General features: G+C 42.7%; 2 protein-coding genes across 2 annotated transcripts; one reads left to right on the top strand and one right to left on the bottom strand.

Moving 5' to 3' along the window:
• Nucleotides 1-44: 44 nt before the first annotated feature.
• LOC136444783 (PAT complex subunit Asterix-like) lies at nt 45-7,856 on the bottom strand. The gene is made up of 4 exons (XM_066442527.1): nt 7,678-7,856; nt 2,370-2,466; nt 1,437-1,534; nt 45-979 (listed from the first exon to the last, which is right to left on the bottom strand). Exons 1-4 carry the CDS (start codon nt 7,731-7,733, stop codon nt 913-915), a joined length of 318 nt encoding a protein of 105 aa, XP_066298624.1. The 5' UTR covers nt 7,734-7,856; the 3' UTR covers nt 45-912.
• A 668-nt stretch (nt 7,857-8,524) lies between these two features.
• On the top strand, nt 8,525-21,231 carry LOC136444772 (tetratricopeptide repeat protein 39B-like). Its single transcript, XM_066442513.1, has 19 exons — nt 8,525-8,682; nt 10,127-10,155; nt 10,264-10,368; nt 10,750-10,825; nt 11,231-11,286; nt 11,683-11,759; nt 12,145-12,212; nt 12,819-12,883; nt 13,220-13,319; nt 13,834-13,899; nt 14,458-14,566; nt 15,496-15,563; nt 16,163-16,384; nt 16,850-16,938; nt 17,382-17,496; nt 18,042-18,153; nt 18,804-18,921; nt 19,535-19,651; nt 20,431-21,231. Exons 1-19 carry the CDS (start codon nt 8,596-8,598, stop codon nt 20,567-20,569), a joined length of 1,818 nt encoding a protein of 605 aa, XP_066298610.1. The 5' UTR covers nt 8,525-8,595; the 3' UTR covers nt 20,570-21,231.
• The last annotated feature ends 1,792 nt before the right edge of the window (nt 21,232-23,023 follow it).

Below are 23,023 nucleotides of genomic sequence, written 5' to 3'. Positions count from 1 at the left end.
AAACTCTTTGTTTATAGAAATAACCATCAGACATATCACCACAGTTGAGATAAAGAAAGTCTTTATTTGCTGAAAAGTCTAAACCAAGATACACAGAATATCTTACTGGTTCATCAAATTTGCACTAATGAATTCATTTAATTTTATCATGTAACACTGCTCAGTTCAGTTTGGCAAGTTCAGTTTCCGGATTTGAAGGCGGCCATCTTGGAAATCCAATTTTCCAACTTTTTTTCTACTGAACTTAAAGTAAAGTTTCATATATCTGTAACTTTATTGTGGAAGATCACTGTAAGACAAGAGATGGTTTTTCTCCTGTAACATTTCATCAGAGTTAAAAAGACAGGCTTGTACAAGCATTGCAGGGTTTATTATAATAAGCTATGTCATCCAAACATGAATGTGATACATGCATTTCATTTCAAATTGAGTAATTTTTCCCTTTAAGCAAAGCTAGACAAGCACTAAAATATCATACGATCATGCAGTATTGGACTATAAGAAATGTCTATTTCAGACAGTAGTTTTGGGGTTCAAAAGTAGATTCAGCTCTAGCTTGAAACTTGGCAAAGAGACAAAAGTTGAGAAAGATTCAGGCTAATGTAACTTGGCATCAAGATAAGTTTAGTTTGAAGAAATCAAGTTTTTGCTGATGCTATTTGTTCCCATGACAAGCAGTCTGACAAGATGATTGCTACAAAAAATGTCAATTTCAGACAATTCATATTCTGTAGGTTTGGGGTTCAGCGGTAGATCCAACCATGAGCTTGCTCCAACCGATACTACAGTTACAGCAAAGAGGCAATGGTTGGGGAAGATTCAGGCTAAAAATGGCAGGAATTGGGTTGAGTTTGAAGCCATTGATGATCTTGTTGCTACTGCTAAAGCTTGTCCTGTACATCTGCTCCTGTGTCACCATGGGGGCTGCATGGGCTGGGGGTTCTGTAGGTACGACATCACCACCGCAGAGATGGACAACCTACAGGGAAGAAAGAACCCAAAATGTAAAAACATACATCAAGACAAAAGGATCCGATGGGTCGCCAGAGGAACACAGTCCTTCAAATACTTAACTTGCACCATACATCAATCTTACTCTCAGGGGTGCTTGGATAACATGTGGCTTTAGATGACAGTAAGACAAATAAATGAGCAACTAAACTTCCTATGATTGGGAAACTGCAGAAATTTTACCAACATTACACAATTAACTTTACATGTATTATACATGAACCAGAGCTTAACCTCTGCTCAGAGAGTAGCTAATTAGCCCCTGCCAGATTTCTTTATTCATTCATTTATTTACTAATCTTTAGGGTCGTCCCTTCAGTTAACTAGGCAACTGATTTCCAATGGAGCCCTTACATAATGGTAGACAGAAGTAGCAGTGCACCACATAGATAAGACAGAACATTCCAGTATCCATGGCAACTCACATGAAGCTGCTGAGCATCTGTTTGGTGTCCTCCGACGACCTTGAGTTGGAGAAACTGATGAAGGCACAGTAGACGGCAGCCCAGGCACACCACTTCATCTGGACAAACAGACAAGCGGGATTCAGTACGACAGCCCCTCAGTGGAAAACACTCAGATGATACGTTGATGAAGGTTAGACATGATCCAGGTAGTAAGATACGCCAAAAATAGTTACTCAAGCAACTGGATAAAGTTTTGAAACAGTCAGACGTTTCAGACAGCATCGGCTATCTTTTGTCAGTGAAATATAGCGGATGCTGTCTGAAACGTCTGACTGTTTCAAAGTTTTATCCAGTTGCTTGACTAACTATTTTTGACGCAACACTCAGATGACTTGGCTTAGTACCAGTATCGAAAACTACAGAACATAAAAGTACCATGAATAGAGGCTTCTGATTTTTGGGGTCTATAGCAGGTCCTTGGAAAAGGCATTTTACACTGTCACTTACAACTTACTAGTACTTCCTCACTTGACTCAGGTGAAAGGAGTACTTATGTCCCTAGTATCTAGCTTTGGTTAGGGACATCTTCTCAGATGGGAAGAAAAGTCGGGGGTCCTGTGTTCGAGGAGAGCCAAACCTCAAGCATGTTTCTGGTTTCTGGTACATGTTCAAGATACCACCGCACTTATTGAAAAGAACAGGGGTCCATCCTGGTGTGAGTGGATCAAACCTTACAGTCCGATCTTTTGGTTACTTTCTGTTCATTATTCTATGTTATTTCCTTGTTATGTTATTTAGTCTGTTTATGTTATTTTGTGCAGGGCACGCCTGAAAAACAGTGTGTTTAGCACTGAGTGCGTCCACCCTGGATAAAGAAAACAGAAATAAATAAATAAATTGGTTATGTAGAACAAACAAGTCAAGAAATGTGCCCATGGTGCCCAGCCCTACCTTCATCATGAGCCCACACATGCTGAAGATCATCCCCAGCAGGTTCATGTAGTCTGGGGTCGGGTCATCCAGACGCTCCTGGGATGGAGGCTTGTACCTACACACAATACAACAAACAAAGAAACAAACATCATGAGCAGGTTCATGTAGTCTGGGCTGGGGTCATCTAGATGGCGGCTTGTACGTACAGAGACATAAGTTTATTAGAAATATTCTGTTACTACACTAAAGTGAAATTGAAATAAATTTATTTTTTTCCAAATTACTGTATGATGAGGGACTAATGTAAAAGAGTCTTTAGACATACAGCAAAATATACCCGATTAAAGAGTCGCCACGGCTAAGGGTTGTCTAGTGTTAAAAAATTGATCCCCATTTGCACCTCTACATTCCTAAAATTCAGTCCTGCATTCAATCCCCTCAAATATTTATTGGGTAGAACCGCAAATATGATGAAGATTGTATTATGCTTTGTAGGTGTTATGTTTTGTACGAGCTTCAAGAAAGGACGGCTGACTCAGTCGAGTGTAGGATGTAGACTGAGTTTAATCATAACCATGTGTTAGTATCAGGTAGCCGGGTTAGGGGTTACATCAGGGGACTGTACATTATATATTGATGTGTGGTACATTACATCACAACATTCCTCCCCTACTGGATTTTAAAGTCCATCTTTGTTCAGTGTCCTTGAGTCCGATGATCTTGGTTCAGCTTGCTTCTTACGTAAATACGTTGTCTCAAAAGTTAGTATAAATTAGTGAGGTGTTAGACATCCCCTTTTTTTTTGTTGTTGCTTATGCATGCAAGACTAATAATATTGTTCCAGTTCGTTCAGTCCGTTTTCCATGCTATCATTAACACGTGTGTTACAGATTCAGTCTTTCGGGTGGTTTGACGGTTCTCCCCGATCTGGTCACGTAATCGCTGGTCGTCTCAGTTGTCAGGTGCTGCTCTGGACGTTGTTCCGCGGGATCTTCCGTTTTGTTGTCTTCAGGAATGGGTGCTTCCGTTTTGTTGTCTTCAGGGATGGATGCTGGTATCTTCTTGAACATTGTTGAGTGTCGCGTTGTCTCTTTTCCATCTCTGTTTGCGGTGATCAGTGTTCCTTTCTTGTTGGTGATGAGGTATGGTTGGTGGTCGTAGGCAGCTGTCAGAGTGTTTTGTCTTGAATGTCGGACTAATACAGTGTCTCCTACGCGCAAGTTGTTTGGTCTTGCTTTTCTCATTTGGTCGGTGTATTCTTTCATCTTTCTCTTCGTTGCTTTGTCCTTGCGGATTGCTTCTTTGTTAGCCGTGAAGGGTTTTGTGTTGGGCAGCTTGATCTTCATCTCTCTGCTGAATAACAGACTCGCCGGTGGCTTTCCGGTTGATGTGTGTGGTGTCGCCCTGTAGTTACGGAGCATTGCATGAAGCTCCTGTTTCCATGCCTTGCCTTCAATTGCCGCTGTTTTCAGCGTCTTTCCCAAGGTGCGCATGAATCGTTCAGCCTCGCCGTTTGCTTGCGGCCAGTATGGGATGATCCTCCGGTGTTTGAAACCGAGGTGATGGGCGAAGTTTCTCATTTGTTCGCTGTTCCATGGTGGTCCGTTGTCGGTCTTGAGGACCTCGGGTGTGCCGAACATTGCGAAGATTTTGTCGAGTATTGGTATCACCGCGTTTGCTGATGTGGATCGCGTTTGTTCAACGATTGGGTATCGTGTATGGTCATCTATGAGCACGAGGAGGTAGTCTCCATTGGGCAGCGGGCCCTTGAAGTCCGCACTCAGATGTGTCCACGGTTGTTCGGGCATCTCTGTTGGTTGTAGTGGAGTCGCTGTTGGTACCTTAGTCGTGGCCAGGCATGCAACGCACTTCCCTAGTGTCTCTTCTGTCTTTGTGTCTATGCCTGGAAACCAAACCTTTTCTCGGATCAGGGCCTTCGTCTTGACTATCCCCTGGTGACCTTCATGTGCAATGTCGATCACTTGTTGCTGTAGGTCTGTTGGTACTACGATTCTCGTTTTTCTCATGATAAGGTCTCTGTCAGGTGTTGTTGAGAGCTCGTCCTTGACCTTTGACAGGGCCTCCAGCTGGGCTCGGTTACACCCAACTGCTTCTTTTCTCATGTACCACTTTCCGCTTTGAATCAGCCTTGCCGCTTCCTGTAGTGTAGGGTCTTGCAGCATTGCTTCTTTCAGGTCAGACAAGGTCATTGACTTTGGGACTGCGTTTGTGATGATGTATCTGACATACTCCTCTGCTGTGTGCGAGTCGCTAGACGTCGTCGGCAGTGGATGTCTGGACATGTAGTCCGCTGGGTTTTCATTACCAGGCTTGTACACCACTGTGTATTGGTACTGCTGTAGCTTCAGGATCCATTTTTCCAGCCTTACTGGTAGCTTCAGGTTAGGCTTGTTGAAGATGCTGACGAGGGGTAAGTGATCTGTTATCACTGTGAACTTGCTTCCGTACAGGTACAAGTGGAAGTGCTGTAGACCCCAATAAATGGCCAAAGCTTCCCTTTCGATTTGGCTATATCTCGTCTCAACATCTGTGAGGGATCTGCTGGCGTACGCAATCACATTCTTCGTGCCGTTTTCTTCCTTCTGTGTCAGGATGGCGCCTAGTCCCGACGGACTAGCATCGACGTAGAGCTCCGTGTCCTTGTCCGTATCAAAGTAGGACAAATTCTTCTCGTGAGACAAAGCCTTCTTCACTTTGTCAAAAGCGTCATCCTGCTCCTTGCCCCATGTCCAGGGTACACTTTGTCTTGTGAGATCACGTAGTGGCTTCACTAGTGTCGCGTAGTCTGGGATGAATCTGGCAAGAAAGTTCGTCATCCCTAGGAGGCTTCTCACTTCTCCTGGTGTAGTCGGTGCGGGGCATTCGACGATTGCCTTTATCTTGCTGGGCGCCGCCGAGATTCCGGATTTGCCGAAGATGTAGCCATAAAACTCGAGGCTTGTCTTGTTGAACTCGCACTTCTCGTCGTTTAGGGTCAGCCCTGTTTCGCGTATGCGCTGAAGTGTTTCACGGAGTGCTCGGTCATGATCGGCTTGTCCCTTGCCGTATACGATAATATCGTCGCTAATGTTCTTGGCTCCTTTGATGCCGTTCAGGGTCTGTTCGATGGTGTGTTGAAAGACTTCGCTGGCGGAATTGATACCGAAAATGAGCCTCTTGTACCGGCGTAACCCTACATGGGTGGCAAATGTCGTCATGTTGCGACTCTCTGGATGCAACTCCAGTTGATGGTAGCCTGACCTCAGGTCTAGGTGCGAAAAGTGTGTCGCACCGTTCAGGTCATGTATGAGGTCATCTATGGTTGGCGTGACATGTCTTTCACGCTTGATCGCCGTATTGGCTTCCCTCATGTCAACACAGATCCGGATTTCTGACGGTGATTTGGGCTTAGGTGCAACCACAATAGGTGAAACCCATGGGGTTGGCCCACTGACTTCCTCGATGATCCCTTGTTCTTCTAGCTTCTTCAGCTCGCTCTCCACCTGTTTCCGAACGTGGAACGGGATCCTCCGATGCGGTTGTTTGACAGGTACGACTGAGGGGTCAACGTGTAGCTTGACTTGGAAGTCTTTTAGCTTCCCAATGCCCTGGAAGACATCTTTGTACTCCTTGACGATCCCTTGGGTGGTACCGTTGTCAGTCACCGTGGCGTTGACGTCAGCATGGACTTCCACTAGCCCTAGCTTCTTTGCGGTTCCATAGCTGAGTAGGTTGCCACTGGTTCCTCTCACTACAAAGATATCCGTCTGAGTGGTCCTGTTGTTTGCTTCGACGACTGTCTGGAACTTCCCCAGGACTACAAGTGGTCCTCCCCCGCCATATGGTCGGATCACTGTGCTGCTGTCTTGCAGACTTTGCCCCTTGAGGATGTTGACACTAGCCCCGGTGTCAATCAGGAAGGAGATCTTCTTTTGATTGATCTTTATCTTGGTGTTTGGGAGCTTTGCTTTGCCAGCCATTCCATTGATGGTGCCAACATGAAAAGTATAGTCTTCTTCATCAGACGTTTCTTCTTTTATCCTGTGTACTCTTCTCTCAGACCCCTGTTTTGCCCTACATACTCTGGCAAAGTGGTTCATTTTGTTACAGTGCAGGCACTTTTGCCCCTGCGCTGGACAGCCGTTGGGCCCGTGGGGATATCTGCCTCCACAATTCCTGCAGTTGTTCCCTGTTGTTTGTCTGTCCTTGGGCCTGGCTCCTTGAGGCTTTGATTGATGGGCCCTTGGTTCTGGTTTCTTGGAACTGGGTCTAGACTTGGTTGACTGATTCTTCAGCCTGGCATAGTTAACGCTAGCTGAGTTAGTGTAGCTAGTTTTCTCAATCACTAAGGCTTGCTTGTCCGCGATTTCTAGTGATCGTGCCAGCTTTAACAGTCCTTCTAGGGTCAGCTCTTTATTTTGTAATGCTCTACGACGTAGTTTCGAACTGTGGCAGTTTAGAATAATCTGCATGAGGATTTCTCTCTCCACACAGTGAAACTCACACGTTTTAGCTAGACCTCTTAGTCGAGTACAATACTGGTCAACCGTTTCGTGCGCTTCTTGCTTTGCACTTCTGAATGTATATGTGTCATACACAACGTTCTTTTGTGGTTCAAAGTGTTCTGTGAGTGTCTTCTTGACATCTTCGTATGTTGGTTCTGTGACGGCGGGGGCATCGTCGCCCTCCTCGTCGTCGTCATCATCCCCCCCTGCTGCAGCGCTCTGTGCAGGCGAACTGAGGTTCTCGTAGATCGTATGCGTCTCTTCCCCCATAAAATGGAGTAGCATAGCCTTCTTTCTCCCTGAGTTCTCGATGTTGATGGCTATAAGGTAGTTTTCGAACCTTCCCAGCCATTTTTTCCACCTCGACCCCACCGCTCCCCCTCCCCCAGCCTCTGTGGGGTCGAATGGCGGGAACGTGGGTGCAGTGCTTGGGCTAGCCATTGGGCAATGTTTGGAGAAAACTGAGTCTACTCACTGTTTAGATGTCAAAAGAACTTTGAAGGCTGTAGTATTAGTTCCGTAGGTTCTTGGTCTTGATCTTGTTCATCCTCGTCGCCATAATGTTATGTTTTGTACGAGCTTCAAGAAAGGACGGCTGACTCGGTCGAGTGTAGGATGTAGACTGAGTTTAATCATAACCATGTGTTAGTATCCGGTAGCCGGGTTAGGGGTTACATCAGGGGACTGTACATTATATATTGATGTGTGGTACATTACATCACAACAGTAGGTATGAACGTGTGTGTTCATAAAATTTATAATTTTTGATGCCTGCCCCCCTCCCCACATGCACAAGGCAAAAACATTTTCCCCGGCCTCACCTGACGACTTTGTTGGGTCTTCTCGGGTCAGACGAACTGTTGGGTGCTCCTGACATGGTTCTCTATCGTCTCCAGCTGCTAATAAGGAGAAAAGATGCTAAAAATCTTAGTTTGGAGACAGAGAATCGAGGAACATCTGAATCACGCTTTCTTTCCTTCCATCACATTTGACAGCATCAGCACGCTAAATAAATAAGTCTAAATGATAGTCTAAAAACCCATTTTGCTTACAATCAATGAAATCTATTCAACAATAATAAGTGATAACATTCATTTTAATATTAATATTACGAAACTACTTAATCATTATCTATTTAAAAAATGACTTACGAATGCTGTGAATAAGATATGTAATCAAATACCGTTTGGATGCTACCGACAGGGATTCGAATGACCTCAGACGACCCCAGATGATCTCACTATGTAGCAGGGGAGAATTTATATTGACCAAACAAATGTGCTTATTTACTCCGCAAAAAAACTATATTTTTGTAGTAATTATGCTATTTCTGAAGTTTTTCTAAGATTATTCTATATTTTTAAGGCCGATTTTTCTTTAAGTATCCTAGTGGCAATTTTGTAACAAGTAAAAGTAGCCCCCCTAGTAATTGTTCTTGTCGGGAGGTCCAGGGGATTTCCCGGTACAGTGACATCCACAGATGTACACACCTGCCCATCTTGTAATATCAGGTGTATTTGCAGCCAATGCCACAGGCAGGTACCCAATGTGTAGGGTAATGAGGCTGTTATAGCCCATGGAAGAAATTATCTTCCTCTAAACTAACACTAGATCGATACCGATTTCCATAGTAACTACCTGACGAACAAACGAAGCCCAACAGCCTGCCTGACGAGAAAACGACGATGTGGCCGGTGAGATAGAGTTGCTAAGGTCCAGGTTCCCGGCCACTGCTGACCATGGCCGAGGGAGTGACCAGTCCGGCCGGTTTGGGAGACAAGGTCAACGTCAACGACTCCAGCAGCGAGGGGGAGCAAGACTGCGAGGTGAGATGTCGTCTGTTTACATGGTGTTGCCTGGCAACGGACCTGAGAAGGGAGGATTTAGTAATCTCCAAGCAGATGTTGGGAATCGAAATGTCATCACCTGTGTGACGTGGTCATGGGTTAATGTTAAGGTTATGGTGTCTTTTATGCTTCTCATAATTTCTTACCAAGGAGGTTCAAGATTGCCGTTATCAAACTACAGACTCTGCAGAACAGGGCTGCCAGACTTGTTTTAAATGCACACTACACAGACAACACCAGTGACATGCACAGGAGACTGCAATGGCCCACAGTTAAAGAAAGACTTTACACTGGTACACTCTCCATGTTCAACAAACTTTTAGCAACTAAGAAACCCGAGGCTATTTACAAAAGATTACAAAATGTCAACAGTACACATGACCACAACACTCGTTTTGCAAAAGGTGGCAGTTTCAGGTTACCTAAGCCTAAGACAGCAACATTGACACGTACATTCTTGTACAGATGTACCAAATCACACAATTCCTTCCCACCACATATGAAATCTACTACACCTTCAAATTTCAAAACACAAATCACCAAGTGGATTCATTCTAAAATTGACACAACTAGGCCTTTACAGTACTGGTGGTAATACGTTCTTGAACCAAGTCCTTGATTAAATGAAATTGTAGCTGTAATTAATTAAACTCAAACTATTGTAAAGGTAGGCATTAGTATTTTCTTTGTTAAGTTTGGGTTATCAAATTATTATCAGGTCGCATCCATTTTGTTTTCTACTTAGTTATTATGTTTCACAGTTCTGCATCCACTTGTTATTTACTTATTGTTATTATGATTTGCAGTTCTTCATCCACTGTGTTATTTACTTATTGTTATTATGATTTGCAGTTCTGCATCCACTTATTATTTAATTATTATTATGATTTGCAGTTCTGCATCCACTTGTAATTGACTTATTGTTATTATGATTTGCAGTTCTGCATCCACTGTGTTAATTACTTATTGTTATTATGATTTGCAGTTCTGCATCCACTTTGTTAATTTACTTACTGTTATCATGGCTTGCTGTTTGCATCCTCTTTGTTATTTACTTTGAAAAGATTTTGTTACTTTATTCAGCATGACCTCTGACCACCCCCACGTTTCATTTTAATTTCAGTTTTGAGTTAATGTTGTATGCGTTATGTTATATTTTGATTTAAACTCACACCTTTGTTATGTTGGTTTTACTTTCATGTACATTTGTTCTGTTTCACTGTTTTGGACTCCAGGAAGAATAGATTTACAATGTACAATCTAATGGAGATCTCAATAAACAAACAAACAAACAAACAAACAAACAAACAAACAAATCAAACCTTCTTCTTATAAATGCATGATGTATAGTGACTAGTACATGATCAGTGATTTGCATGAATCAAGTAATGATGATGTGCCTTGTTTTTTTCTTCCCTCTCAGTTTGAAGATGCAGTGGACAGAGTCAACAAGTAAGTACTTAAATGTGCCTCAAATACTTCTATTGGGGAAGAGTCAAGTCAATTTCTTGGAAGACAAAATTCAATTATTCCCATTTTAATCCCTTCCTTCTTTCCCAGCTTGACGCAAATGGATCTGGCTACAGCCATAGCCGAGGCCATCGAGGGACTGGACCTGTTCCTGAACTGTCGCTTCGCGCAGGCCAAGTCTCTTATGCAGCCCTGGTAAGCCCATCTACTGACTTGTCACACCACGTCCATGCAGTATGTAAAACCGTGATGTTTGAAGCTCCAAGTTCTATCTGGCATGTCAGTGAATATTCAAAGTTTAAACATCACAGCTGTAACTTGCACATAGCTTTGCAGACTTGCGGCATTATTTAGTAGTAATATCAGTGAAGGGTACCCCAAAAAGCCTTGCATATCTGACTCCAAGCTTTGTTTTCTGGAAACACCTACGAGTAATGTCATCATCTCTCTACAACCCTTCAATGGCGGTAAAGAGTTCCGCTCCACAATAGTTGAAGCGAAGGATGAATCTTAGAAATTCCTCACTTCACGATTGTCTGAAACATTGAACTACAAAATGTATATGTTTGTCCCCAGGAAGGACCACAGTCCATACCACGCCCTCGGTTACGGCACCATTCTCTTCATGCAGGCCATGATGACATTTGAGAAGGTCAGTAGTACTCATGATCAGTCGGACAAAATACTACAGCTAGATACTTGCACTCCTAGCCTGACTAAATCGTGCTGTTCATGATAGCGGCCCACCCAACTGACTGGTCCTTGGGGAGGGGACCAGTCAGCCCCTGGCAGTGAGAAATTGTGTAACGTTGACTAATTGCCATCCCAAATTTTCAGCCATCTTTCTGTGTGTTTTAGGTCATTTCATTAACACTAGTACTAATGTAAGTAATTAGAAAAATGCATCAATTCGGCAAAATAAAATTAACTTTATCTGCCAGTTTCGGTTTCAGTAACTATCTGAGCATCATTCATTCCTCCATTCCAGTTAGGATTGGTTTTGCACAAAAGATCATAATACAGTAGTTAACACAGTCTCCTTCTTTCCTGTCCACAGGAGGACATCAAGCAGGCTGTCGTCAACCTGAAAAGTGCAATATCAGTCTGTAACAGGTGAGGAACAAGAAGATTGTTTAAGGAAAACAGGCCAAAAAATGGTGATGGTGATGATGATGATGATAATAAGTGGATGTGCACACCAATGTCATCTGATTGCATAGAAAGCAAATTTCTGTAGAAAAATGAGAATGTGGCACATTAATTTAAAGCTTTCTGACTTGTGAATGTACAAATATAGGAGAGTGCTCTTCCTAGTCATAGTAGGATTGGTCTGGACCAATCATAGGGAATTACTCTGGAGGAAGCTACCTCTGACCTCCGCTCGTGCCACGCTCATTCTGCGAAATCCGCCGTTCCGAGCGGCCGGCTCGCCTCCCATGCAATGTTACAAGTGTAATTTACATGCAAGTAATTGTTATATATTTGTCTATTGATTGTTTGTTTGCCCAGATACCGTAGGAGAGAGAGCTGGCTGGAGTCCCTCTCCAGGTCCCAGAAGAAATCACAGGTGAACCAGCTGACGGAAGGTACATCATGCAAGTAGCTGTCCTAAAAAAGCCCCCAACTAGCTGATCAGTACTGCTGCAAAGTAGCTTCTTGTTTCACTGAGGTGTCTTTGTACAAAATATTGTTACATGACATGTATAAGCCTCTTACTCTGTACAAAAAAAATAAATAGTTTATAAATTTGCTGTAAGAATGTACATCAGTTAGCTTTAAGATAAGTACTAACAAGCCAGTTATATAATTATAGTAGCTGCAATATATAAAGTCAGTTTTTTTTTGTTTCGCCAATAATCTTAGGAAGAAATTGCTGCTGTAAAGTATTTTCGCAAATGGGAGCCTTCTTTGCCCCAAGAGTAATAATCATTTGACTTTCTTCCATCATTGTCCATTTATTTCCTGTCCCAGTTGAGATCCACTCGGAGCTGTGTTATGCCGAGTGCCTCCTGCAGAGAGCCTGTCTCACCTTCGTAGAGGTGAGGTGCACACCTTATACAACATCTTAGACATGCCTTGAAAGTGTTCCATGTTCAATGTTTAATTGTGATGTCTTGTAGCAGGAATGTGTCTTATTTTGCCCTCATAATGCATATTTCATCATTTGCTCCTTCCGTCTTCAATCTCTTGTGTAAGTCAGTCCAGATGCATTCAACTAGAAAAAAGTAGAAGGATTGCTACGTAGTCCCCAATTTTCCACCAGATGAATAGATGCATAAATCTGGTAAATGCGAGTTAGAGTTGATCATGAGTTTATTGTACAGCACCTTGATCCTTAGTGGCCCCTGTTCTGTTCCAAGCCTCCTATAAACATGTACATGAAGCTGGCACATTGGGTGAGTTTTGATGTGCTTCACTCTTCAGAAATCATTAAAACCGCTTACAATGCATGTCTCAGAATTATCAATGAGTTTGCTTCTAGCACTAGTTTTTGTGAAACTGTGGTTTTGTGTTGTGTTGTGTTGTTCAATTAGTGCAAGGCTCAGAGATTGGAATCTTATCTATATTACTGGGCAAAACCCGGTGTGGGTATCACGCCCAGGGTGATACTAACCAGAACTATTTTGTCTACCTGTCTTCCTCAGGACGAAAGTTTGATCAACTTCGTCAAGGGAGCGTTAAAGATTAAAAACTGCCACAGCTGCTACAAGTAAGTAAGAAACTTTTGTGGCTTTAAAACGTATTATTATCAAGTATTAAAAGCAATCATTCTTAGTTTTTCTTATGCACTGTACCTATGATCTACTAGTACATGACTCACAGAACATGAAAAATAATTGTGATTTGCATTGTATTCACAAGCTTATAAGTGTTGTAATGTGTGGTCATTTGAGCCTGAAAAAACTATAGTAGCATTTCTGGAAAAAAATCTAAGTTTTCTCTTTATGGTGTTAGAATGCAGTTCAGATTAAGAGTATATCAAACACAACTCAAACATAGATGAACTTTCATGCTAATTTCAAAAACTTGTTCATGAACTCCCCAGACAGTGCCTGTACATCTTAGACAACCGTACCTGGGAGGACCCGACACTGAAGGTGCACTTTGAGAGCGGAGTCAGGCTGGGGGTCGGGGCATTCAATGTGGTGAGAACCATCATTTCTCACATCAAACACAGTTACTGTAGGGACCTTTTCATTACATAGCTTCAAATAATGGCTGGAGTTTGGTATAATTTTATATTAACCATGACTGCATCCTGAGAAGGTTGCTCATACAGAAATAGATACGTATATGTTCATGATTGCTTTCTTTTGGAATTTTCTATATATCTTAAAAAGTTATGACAATTGTCTAAAATTACAACTTCCAAGTCCCCTTTTTTAATGATGTTAATATAATGTACTTGACTGATGAGATATAACAGTAATCCTCTGTAAGTGTTCCCTTTCACTTGGGGTCTGCTATGACCAATGTGACCTGGATATTATGTTACTTTGCTACTATTCTTGAATAGAATTGAATGATCATGCAACTGAATTCAGTGGACCTAAAGTTGTACCAGTTGATCTGTTCTGATTTTCTTTCCTCTTTATAGTCAATTTGTTTATTTTACTTGATCTGGATAAGTTAAGCAATAATTTCAATCAAATCCTACAGATGATTTCTCTGCTGCCAGGCAAGATCTTGAAGCTGCTGGAATTTGTAGGATTCTCAGGGAATAAGGTAAGATATATATTAAATGATTTTTTTTTGCCTCTTAATGAAGAGACAGCAATGATGATAATTGTAAATCAACCTGGAATATGTGAATAATTATTTGGTAACAACAGCTAAGACACTTCAGGATACGGACGTATACGGACTGCTTAGCATTGTGTCATGGCTGCATCTTAGAAAAAGGACATGAACACTACCCTAGTCAAACTCCTGGTCACTGCAGCACTGATACTTAAAGTTTTCATGCTGCTTTAAGGAGGCATCATGATTTCACAGCAATTATGGCTGTCCAAGTTTCCCTCCCTAAACTGTCCACCCAGCAAAGCCTTGAGCCAATCATAGTTGGAGCAGTGCCACATTGATGCCGTTTTCTGTCACGGCAATTATGACCATGGTTCTCATCCTCATCGGCCTGTATCAACCAGCACCAGGCTAGCACATATTTCACTCCACATTGCCCTGTAAAGCATTACTTTTTAAGTTCTCATATTCTATACCAATGTGTTTCACTACATGTACATGTAGATTAACTATCTATTGACTTTATTCTATTCTGTCCTCCAGGCTTTTGGCCTGTCACAGCTGCAGCTGGGGGCTGACCTGGACTCTCTCCGAGCGCCGCTCTGCTCGCTGTACCTGATTGGCTACCACACTGTCGTGCTCTACATATTAGGTCAGTACTGTTTTTGTTATTTTTAGTGAAAATTTCTGAATGAATTCAGCTTAGGCTACAAAACAAGTGATTTAGATTAGTTTTTGATAAATTACACAATAAACAATTGACAAGTTATCAAGTTCAAAGGGCTAGTTCCAAGGTCACCAGGAACTTGATGATGATGCAGTTTTGATCAAATGCTTTGAAATATGGTGACTGTGTGGCTGTCAATATTTGCCACTATCAGCTGCCCCTGTGGTCCCATGGCAACGCCCCATGGTGACATGCCTGTAGCAATGTGTTTGAGGAATCTGCCTGTCTTGTCAAACATCTCCACACAACTATTTCCCATGTCTGCCACAATGATGTTACCTGCCCTGTCTGTACAGATGCCACGAGGATCATTCAGCTGACCTTTATCGCTTCTGAAACCTCCTAACTTGAAAAGAAACTGTCCGTCCTTGTAATGCACATAGACGCAGTCTTTGCACGAGTCCAAAAAAAAAATGGATGCAGAATGTCTTGTTCGATTTGTGTGATGAGGATGTGGTTCTTCCTGGTGTCCACGGCAACTCCTCTGTACCACCCTGTCTTCTGTCATTTGAATATCTTGCAAGCCCCAGTGTTGTGTCCTATTTCATCACTCAACTCAGGTCCTAGCTTCCTACTTTGGTTAAGCACATCCTCTGGGATGCCATACATTATGCCAGAGGTCCCGTATTTGAGGAGAGCCACACCTCGAGCACGTTAAAGATCCCACAAACTTAACAAAAAGAGTAGGGGTCCATTCAGATCTAGTGGTTCAAACCTTACAGTCCGGTCTTGCGCAGCTCGTACTTACGGTTCAAGACTATTTGATTACTGATCTTCCTTTTGCACACTATTACTTTTGCATCATTTCATTTTTCAATGTCCACTGAATTTTGTACATTTCTGTACCCCTCCAGGCCTGGGAGATGGAGACTTGGAGCTGGCTGACAGGATACTGCAGCCCTGTCTCAAGAAATATCCGCAGGTATGTATATGTACATGTATGTCTTACAAGTTGAATTCAAGAGCCAGAGGTACAAACTAGAGGTCCTGTACCAAAAATGAAACATCCTGGAGGGAGATGTCTACAGCAGCCATACATTATGATTGATTTTAACCTTATCACAACTTTGTAGGGGCTGCTGTTTCTAAGTTTCACAATTTCTGCACTTCTCTCTCCAAACTCCTGGTCTTTGCAGAGATGTTCCAGCATGAATTTTGATTAGTCGATCATGGGGCAGTTGGAGTGGTTGCAGTTTCTATTTGTTGTTTCACCATTTCTGCAGTTCTCTCACCAAACTGTTTCACAATTGCCAGAAGAATGGTAGAAATCCTCAGAGATGTTCCATCAGAGATCATTAAGTTTATTGTTGCACAGTCAGACTGAATTTCACAGTTTCTGCACTTCTTGCACCAAACTGCAGGGGGCACTCTTCCTATTCTTTGCGGGCAGGATGGCGGAGGTTCGTGGCAACGTCCCAGAAGCGATCGTGATGTTCGAGGAGTCGATCGTGGCGCAGTCGGAGTAGCGACAGTTCCTGTTTGTTATTTCACAATTTCTGCACTTCTCTCCCCAAACTGTAGGGGGCGCTGTTCTTATTCTTCGCGGGGAGAATGGCAGAAGTCCGTGGCAACGTCCCGGAAGCGATCGTTAAGTTCGAGGAGTCTATCGTGGCCCAGTCGGAGTGGCGGCAGTTCCACCACCTGTGCTACTGGGAGCTGATGTGGTGCCACGCCTTCCTCGGCGACTGGCTCATGGCAGCGTCGTACGCCGAATGGCTCTTCAAGGACAGCAAGTGGTCAAAGGTCAGTCAAGACTTTCGAACTTTGAACTTTGCTCCTCCCTTCGACGAGATCAAGTGGTCAAAGGTCTGTCGTGAGATCCAACTTAACACTTTGTTATGTCTCTTGAATGAGATCAAGTGGTCAAAGGTCAGTTGTAAGATCCGAACTTCGAACTTTGTTCCTTCCTTGAATGAGAGCAAGTGGTCAAAGGTCAGTCACGAGATTCAAGATTAATCATTTATCTTTTCTTGACCAAGATTAAGTGTGGTCAAAGGTCTTGAGGTTCAAACTTGTGGGACAGGTTGAAAATGCCTTGAGTATTTTCCCATAAAAACCTTCACCTGATTTGTCTGTGAGATAAAGGTCTGATACCTACAATCCTGCAGGTCCCTACATGGTCCTGCCCGCAAATAACTGTTTTGCTATCCTACAGGCGTGATGTATGTGTTGCAAGGTGGCTTTACATGTTTGTGTCATGTTTTACAGGCATGCTACATGTACCAGCGGGCAGCCTTCCTGGTCATGTGCGAGGATCAGACGGAAGACAGCAGACGGAACCTTCTCAGTCTCTTCAGGTGAGACAGACATACCTGAACCACACATTTTTTTGTACCTGTTTTACACCTGATGTGCACCTGTTTTACACCTGAGCTGCACCCAATTCATACCAGGTCCTGATGTTCACCTGATGTATCCAGTTTCTGCTTTGATTACACCTGTAGAAAACTATGCATCACCAAATCAAACCCTATATTGAGACTACATTCTACTTGAATCATTTAAGTTTAAATGGTGTAAGTATCATAATGTTTCCTCTTATTCTCTGACAAAATAGTTTTGCCCAACTACTAACCAACTTCCCCTGGCTAACAAGTGATTAACAGGTGAAGTATAACATTAATGATGCATCTGCAGTTACCAGTATATGTAGATGCACTCATTCTTTAACAAAATAGTTTTGCTCAGAAACTTACCAGCTTTCCGAGGCGTAACAGGTGTTGTACCTGTGCATCTACAGACAGGTGCCAGTCCTGAAGCAGAGGATTGCGGGAAAGTCTCTCCCGATCGAGAAGTTTGCAGTCGACAAGTCTGCCCGATACGAGGAGCACCAGTCGCTCGTCCTGCCGGGATACGTGAGTTGCATCTTTCAGTTCATTTTGTGCACATTCAAAGCTGCAGGATGTACTCTTCTTTTGTTTTTTCTACACTTGTTTTGGTCTTTTTTGGAATCATATTGTGTGTACGAGACAAGACTAGTCGATTCCTTAGAAACTGAAGGAAGTCGAGCATCTAAGTGTTATGTTTGGAAATCTCTTATCATGGACCTTAGGTCTGCAACATTTACTGTAAATCCATTTGATATTGTGGATGGTAATTTTAGCAGTCGGGGGGGGGAAGGGAGTAGTTCAGGACATTTAATCCTAACGGTGGGAACAAACATCAGTCTTAAATGTTAGTAATCAAATACTTGCGATGATGAAATTTTAGCGGCTGACAGGCGACCGTTAAAGTAGCGAAAATTAAGTTACCGTTAACAAATCAAGAATTACAGTATTTTTCCATTGAATGTCTACTTGGTATTCTTATTAACCATCCCCGTCCACAAGGATGGGCAGTAGGCCAAAGTAAGGAAGTAAGTTGCATGTACCTCAACTTTCTCCTGAAATTCTTGCCCCAGGAGCTGATCTATGTGTGGAACGGGTTCACTATCCTGGGCCGGCGGCGGGAGCTGGTGGAGCCTGTCCTCACACGGGTGGAGGCTACACTGCAGGACCTGGACAGAGAGAAGGGTTAGTTACTGGTTAATTCTATTTGACTTGAGAGTCTTTTTATTTATCAATTGCACCAAGTTGGCATTGCTGCTCCTTAGTACTTGATATACAGGAAAGTTTAGATGTTTGTTGAAAAGAGTATGCTATGTTAGGCTATGAAGGCTGTCATGAATTTGTACAATGTCATTTAAAAATAGTTTGCTTTTGAGATTTTATAGAGAACCCAAAAAAATATCTAGTGTTTGCAGCTCTCAAATTTCATAGCAACCAGTGCTCTACTCATATATTCGTTCATATTTTCCGAAAGCAAATTTTATGTGTGGTCTCTTCAGTTTTATCTAACACAGTTAAATGCATTGACAGACATATATAGGAACATTTCATGTAGATAAAGAATACAGAACAGAACAGATGACTAAAGCAACCAGAGTCTGATGACACTCCAATGATTTTCTGTTTTGCCTTTATTTGGCTGAAGAGACTACCCATATGTTTTAAGATGAATAAAGAAATAAATTAAAAAAACAATTGTGTGGTCTCTTCAGTTTTAGCGATGCAGTTTAATGTTTTGACAGACAATGTAACTGTAAACTGTAACAGTACATGTGAATGAAAAGTACTGAACAGAACAGATGAACCAAAGCGATTATTTTCTGTTTTGTCCCCAGGCTGCACCCCCCTGTACCACGATGACTGGTGCCTGGCCACGGTGCTGAAGGGGGTTTGTCTTAAGCATCTGGAACATCCCACTGAAGCAGAGGGGTGCTTCCAGGAGGTTGTCAAATGGTGAGTCAGCTTAGATTTTATCTAAAGAGTGTGATATCTAAAAACAGTGATCAACAATAACTGTTACAGTTTTAAGGAACCACCATCTTAAAGATTGGACATGGATTTATGAGCGCTGGTGATAAAAGGGAGGTTTAGGACTTCTGGATTTTCCACATCTCTCCTCACAGTTGTCAGTAAGATTGTTGAGAGGCAGCAGTTACCAATAGTCTCCCCTCGCAGTTATGAAACATTGTAGTGAGACAGTCATTACCAGTACTACTGGTCTCCCCTCACAGTTCTGTTCTGTTCCCCCCAGTGCCCCCCAGATCCAGAATGACCAGTACCTGCCTGCCTACGCCTGTGCGGAGCTGGGGTTTCTCTACCTGGGTCTCCCCTCACAGTTCTGTTCTGTCCTCCCCAGTGCCCCCCAGATCCAGAATGACCTGTACCTGCCTGCCTACACCTGGGTATCCCCTCGCAGTTCTGTAATAGTGGTCTCCCCTCACAGTTCTGTTCTGTCCCCAGTGCCCCCCAGATCCAGAACGACCAGTACCTGCCTGCCTATGCCTGGGTATCCCCTCACAGTTCTGTAACAGCCAGGTCTCCCCTCACAGTTCTGTTCTGTCCCCAGTGCCCCCCAGATCCAGAATGACCAGTACCTGCCTGCCTACGCCTGCGCGGAGCTGGGGTTTCTGTACCTGCAGCAGAGCCGACTTCAGGAGGCGAAACACCACCTGGAGAAGGTCCTGTGAGTATGGTCAGCTCAAGTTATTCTGTGGTTGCCATCCCCTAACCTTTTTCCAGACTTTCAACCTGCAAGTCGGAAAAGAATTATGGCAAAGCACTAAATGAAATACAGTGTACCATATTGTTACAGGCTGTACTAAGTACACAAGGAAAGGGTTATTCTTTTGAAATCAGTCTTCCATTCTGCTTAATATCTTACTCTTTTGTCAAAAAGTTGTTAACACAGTTTGCAGATTTTTATACTACACTGTATATTTCTATCACACCTTAACAATGTACATGTGACTCTAATCATTGTTTCAAGCAATCACAATTGGAATGATCCTGGAATGATGTTGTATTTTGATGATAACAAGTTCCAAGGATATAATGATTATGCAAAAGAAATTCCACCATATCCTAACAGTATTAAACCTTGTCCAGTTGTAACTGTTTTAACTTGTCCCTATTCCTAACAATTTTAACCCCTGTACTCCCAGGACCCAGTACCTAACAGTTTAACCCTTGTGCTCCCAGGACCCAGTACCTATAGTAACAGTTTAACCCTTGTACTCCCAGGACCCAGTACCTAACAGTTTAACCCTTGTACTTCCAGGACCCAGTACCTAACAGTTTAACCCTTGTACTTCCAGGACCCAGTACCTAACAGTTTAACCCTTGTACTTCCAGGACCCAGTACCTAACAGTTTAACCCTTGTACTCCCAGGACCCAGTAACTAACAGTTTAACCCTTGTACTCCCAGGACCCAGTACCTAACAGTTAAACCCCTGTGCTCCCAGGACCCAGTACCGAGGGTACCGCCTGGAGTCCCGACTACACTTCAGGGTACAGGCAGCCCTGTCAGCTGTCACTGTTGCCATGGCAAGGGCAGACACGCCCGCCACAGCCCCGAGGGAAGCAGATGTGCGGGGGACATGAGAACTTGAACTTCAGGTGGAACTGTGTGAACTTCTCACTCCTCAGGGGCATGGACTTTAGGTCAAACCAACTCATTTCCTGGGTTCCCATACATTTTAGTGTAGGAAGTAGAACATGTGTGATAGCAAGTAAAACATGTGTTCTGAATTAGGACCTCAATAAAGGACAGGAAACCCACGTTTCCCTGGATCAGTCTGAGTCTAGATACGACTCTGAGTGGACGTACATCTATCATAAGCAACTTTTGCGTAAATGTTAAGCAAAAGACTAAGTTGAAAACAGATGGCTGGGAGTAAAACTTGACTTCTCACTCTGTGAAACAGCGTGTACCAAGGTCCCCTCAGTCTCTGTTTTCATGTTCGTTTTCCAGTTCAGCATTCTGATGTTTTTTTTAGTCCAAAAACCGACAGTCTAAACTCTACTGGTAAAGATATAGCAAGAAGTCAGTTTTAAGATTTTGGTTTTGTGAGAACTAGAACCATGGGCAACACCACATTTAGTATTAGTTTCTTACTTCTCAGGATTGTATAGTGTTTTAAAAAGTGTCTTTGTGGAGGTTTCAGTGATATATTTTCATGTAAATTGTGTTCCCATGTATAACTTTGGCTTTACCTGTTCTTTGTAGAGGTTCTATGGTTTGACAGAATAAGAGGAAAGAGATACATGTACTTAAATTCCTGTGGAGGATATATACCTGTTTCACACAGGTATCAAGACTTCGCTCGAAAGTTCATCTGTGTTGGTAGAAGTCATTCTGAATGGAGTTTAAACTGTAGATGCCAACACAATAAATTAGACTTACCCAAATTTTCGACTGATCAGCTCCAGTCTTTGTCAAGGAGTGAGCAATCCACTGCTTCTGTGACGTCACGTTATGCAGATGAGACACGTGACTCGGTGAGCAACGGGGGGCGCCATAAATTTTCTGCAACATATGATCCACTGCTCACCGAGTCACATGTCTCATCTGCATAAGGTGACGTCACAGAAGCAGTGGATTGTTCACTAGTACTCCTTGACAAAGACTGTAGCTGATCAGTTTAGACTCCATTCAGGTATCTGACCATGACATGTCTCTTTAGAGCGAGGGGCTAAATTACAAGAGCTGACGATGATTATGGCTGAGACACAGTGGTTTATTTGGAGTGGATGCTGTTTGGATCCATATTATGTAACCTAAAGCAAACTTCTCAGAAATGAAAAAGCAAGGACTGAAACTGGGGCAACTTTTCAGATAGGTACTACACAAGGGAGGGTAAACAACTAATATAGATGCTCTACACTAGTTTTGTGTTAGGGTCCTGCTGTCTTGCTGCAGTGGCAACTAGCTTCACTAGGGGGAGCAAATGTACTGCTGCTTTTAAACCCTCTTGTGTCTAATAAAGTCTTACCCTACCTCATCTAGTGTAACACTAACTAAGAGAGAGACCATAAAGACACTGGATTGTGTAGTTTTTATGCCTTTATAGACATAACCCTGGAAGAATCTATTGGGCTGCAAAAATGCTAACACATTTGATTGCTATTATTTCACCGAGGCAAGGTTTTGTATAGACAGTATGTGTGATATAGGACAGGGAATTTATTTGCTGTTGATGTGAATATCGTGTTTATCAGAGGTTATATTGGAAAGAACTGTTGTGTCATTGTTTTGGACAAGTTGGAGATTTTTGTGTCATTATTATGAGTATTAAAGATTGATTCATGAATATGATAAACATCAGCCCTTTTTGCTTGCTTGTCATTCTTCCTATAATACTTGTAGTGTTATTAAAACTCGATTAATATTAATCCAATGGTTACATAAATCCGCCACTTTGAAAAACAGCAGGTTTGAGAGATCTCTAATGCAGCACCCCCCAAGTACATTGTATATGTCTGCACAGATATACAGGAGTGCATTACACTGGGGGATGTTGGGTTGGAGATCTGTTTGGACGTAACTTTGCAGGGTGGGGAAGATTGTGACATTTTTCTCATATGCTCCGTTTTTTGTGACCTTTTTCTCATATGCTCCGTTTTTTCTCCGTTTTTTTTGTGGGGAGAGCGGACAAAAAACGGAGCATATGATAAAAAGGTCACAATCTTCCCCACCAACCTCTGCTTGGAGAGTAGGCGGAATTATGTTAGTAGATGTTATATATGTGCAAAAATTCAAATTCTCCACCAATTCTAATGTTGAGGCGGCACCATTTTACAATGAGTGGGCTTGACAGTGTTTTCATTTGGGAAGAATTCCACACACAGGTCATTGACCTGTAATGTCATTAACCTTGGATGTACAGATAAATGCGGAAGAGGGTTCAGACAATAAGCGATAGCCGTGACACCACAGCCAATAGCAGCATTATCCATCATTAGGCCGTGTTGATGCGATTGTCTGGATCACATTCTCTGGGCACCCCAAAACTGATGCGACCGTGGAAACAAACAACAATATATTATTGATGTTTC

This window comes from Branchiostoma lanceolatum, chromosome 11 (assembly GCF_035083965.1).
Source record: "Branchiostoma lanceolatum isolate klBraLanc5 chromosome 11, klBraLanc5.hap2, whole genome shotgun sequence".
Lineage (NCBI taxonomy): Eukaryota > Metazoa > Chordata > Leptocardii > Amphioxiformes > Branchiostomatidae > Branchiostoma > Branchiostoma lanceolatum.
The sequence above is the reverse complement of the archived record's forward strand: the minus strand, read 5'-3'. Positions and strand labels throughout refer to the sequence as shown.